The sequence below is a fragment of the Penaeus vannamei genome, unplaced genomic scaffold, assembly GCF_042767895.1.
Source record: "Penaeus vannamei isolate JL-2024 unplaced genomic scaffold, ASM4276789v1 unanchor2659, whole genome shotgun sequence".
In the NCBI taxonomy this organism is placed as follows: Eukaryota; Metazoa; Arthropoda; class Malacostraca; order Decapoda; family Penaeidae; genus Penaeus; species Penaeus vannamei.
This window is the reverse complement of record NW_027215647.1, coordinates 5,376-7,225: the sequence shown is the minus strand read 5'-3', so window position 1 is coordinate 7,225 and position 1,850 is coordinate 5,376. Positions and strand designations below refer to the sequence as shown.

At 45.5% G+C, this 1,850-nt stretch overlaps 1 protein-coding gene across 1 annotated transcript; it reads right to left on the bottom strand.

The window, feature by feature from the left end:
- Positions 1–410: 410 nt before the first annotated feature.
- Positions 411–1,850, bottom strand: LOC113802426 (triosephosphate isomerase). The gene is made up of 4 exons (XM_027352998.2): positions 1,667–1,850; positions 1,449–1,540; positions 1,164–1,325; positions 411–1,034 (listed from the first exon to the last, which is right to left on the bottom strand). Exons 1-4 carry the CDS (start codon positions 1,779–1,781, stop codon positions 600–602), a joined length of 804 nt encoding a protein of 267 aa, XP_027208799.2. The 5' UTR covers positions 1,782–1,850; the 3' UTR covers positions 411–599.

Genomic DNA, 1,850 nt, shown 5'->3' with positions numbered 1-1,850 from the left:
AGCTTAGTAACTCCTTAATTCCATCTTGTAAGGAGATCCTGGTCTACAATAGATTGATAATTACAGTTCTCTCCATATAGCTAATGCCGTCTATCCCACTTAATTCTAAATTATGTGAGCATCAAAAAAAATAATTGAATATCTTTCAGTTATTTTCTCTATTCAAAGGAAAATATCCTTTGTTTACTAAAGGTCAATTAATAACCCACAAAGGCAACACACACACGTATACATACGTATATATAATATATATACATATATAAGTTTGGATACATATGCGTTTGTTTATACACACACAATATATATATTTATTTATATATATGTGTATGTATGTATACATATATGTATATGTATACATTTCCATGTATGGGCTCCTTCACACATGTTTTAGAAAATATAAAAGGACCGTGTATATCTCAAAATACTTTATTTGAAAGAGAGCACATTAAAGTAAAATAAAATAAAAATCCTTAGCGGTTAAAAGGGTGAATAACAAAACATACATGAGAAATACATAGGATGATAACGCCCATATTTACATTCGTCCATAAATATCTGTACAAAAATCAGCGAGCAAAAAGAGCGCACTGCCCCCCGCGTCAGGCGCGTCGGCCGTCGGGTCGGTCGAAGTGCGCAATGAGGCTGGACACGTCGGGTCGTCGGGCGTTGATGATGTCGACGATGTCGGGTCTGAGGGCCGCGCTCCCCACCAGGAAGCCGTCCAGGTCCTCCAGCTGAGCCAGCTCTCGACAGTTGCTCGACGAAACGGAACCTGCGTACAGGATTCTGGTGCTGTTGGCCACCTTGTCGCTGACGTTGGCGCGCAGCCAGTGTCGCAGCTTGGCCAAGGCCTCCTGTACCTGCGCAGCTGTGGCCAGGACGCCGGTATTGCTGGCCCACAGAGCCTCGAAGGCGATCACCACACGCGACCAGTCGCTGATGCTGGCGGCGAGGGACTTCATCTGGCCGAACACGACGTCCTCCGTGCGACCCTCCTCGTGGTCCTCCGACGTCTCGCACAGACACGCGATTATCTGCAATTGCACATTAAGATTAATTAAATCATTCATGCATATCTAGAAAAGCAAATCTCCATGTCTATCCCATTCGAGTCCTTTTAAAACATTCTCTAAAAATAAGAAAGCGATGAGGAAGAGGCTGACCTTGATGCCAGTCTGCTGCGCGTGCGCGACCTTCTCGGCGATGAGTTGGTCTGACTCCTTGAAGATGGTCCTTCGCTCAGGGTGACCCAGGATGACCCACTCGCAGCCCGAGTCCAGGATCATGGCGGGAGAAATCTCGCCGCTGAAGTTACCATGAGCGACCTACGTACGAAAATATCACGAGGTGACGATTATTGATATCATATTTGTTTCATTTTTTCTGCTAGAATCAAGGCTACTATATGGTCGATCTGGGCTTTTACGTTTATGGAAAGAACATCTTACCTTGTAACAGTTCTGAGCGGCGACAGCGATCTCGTCAGGGAGTCTCTGGCGGGCGTAGGACAGGTAGCAGGAAGGGCAGCCAACCACGGCCTCTGTTTGGGACAAGAAAATTAATATCTCGCTTTTGTGGACATTGCATAATCACTGAACTGAATTTATCCTTCATTACCTACTCACTTCAGTCCTAACACGAACTGAAGTAGATGTGTGGAACTGACCTGTGTTGGGGTCCAACGAGGCCGCCGACATGAACTTGACGATGTTGTCGATCCGGGCTTTGTCCACGTTCATCTTCCAGTTCCCGATCACGAAGAACTTCCTTTGGCTCGACATTCTGAAGATTGTCTTCTTGTTTACTTCTGTTCTTGGTTACTTCTCCTTCCAGAGAGCGTTAGATGACCA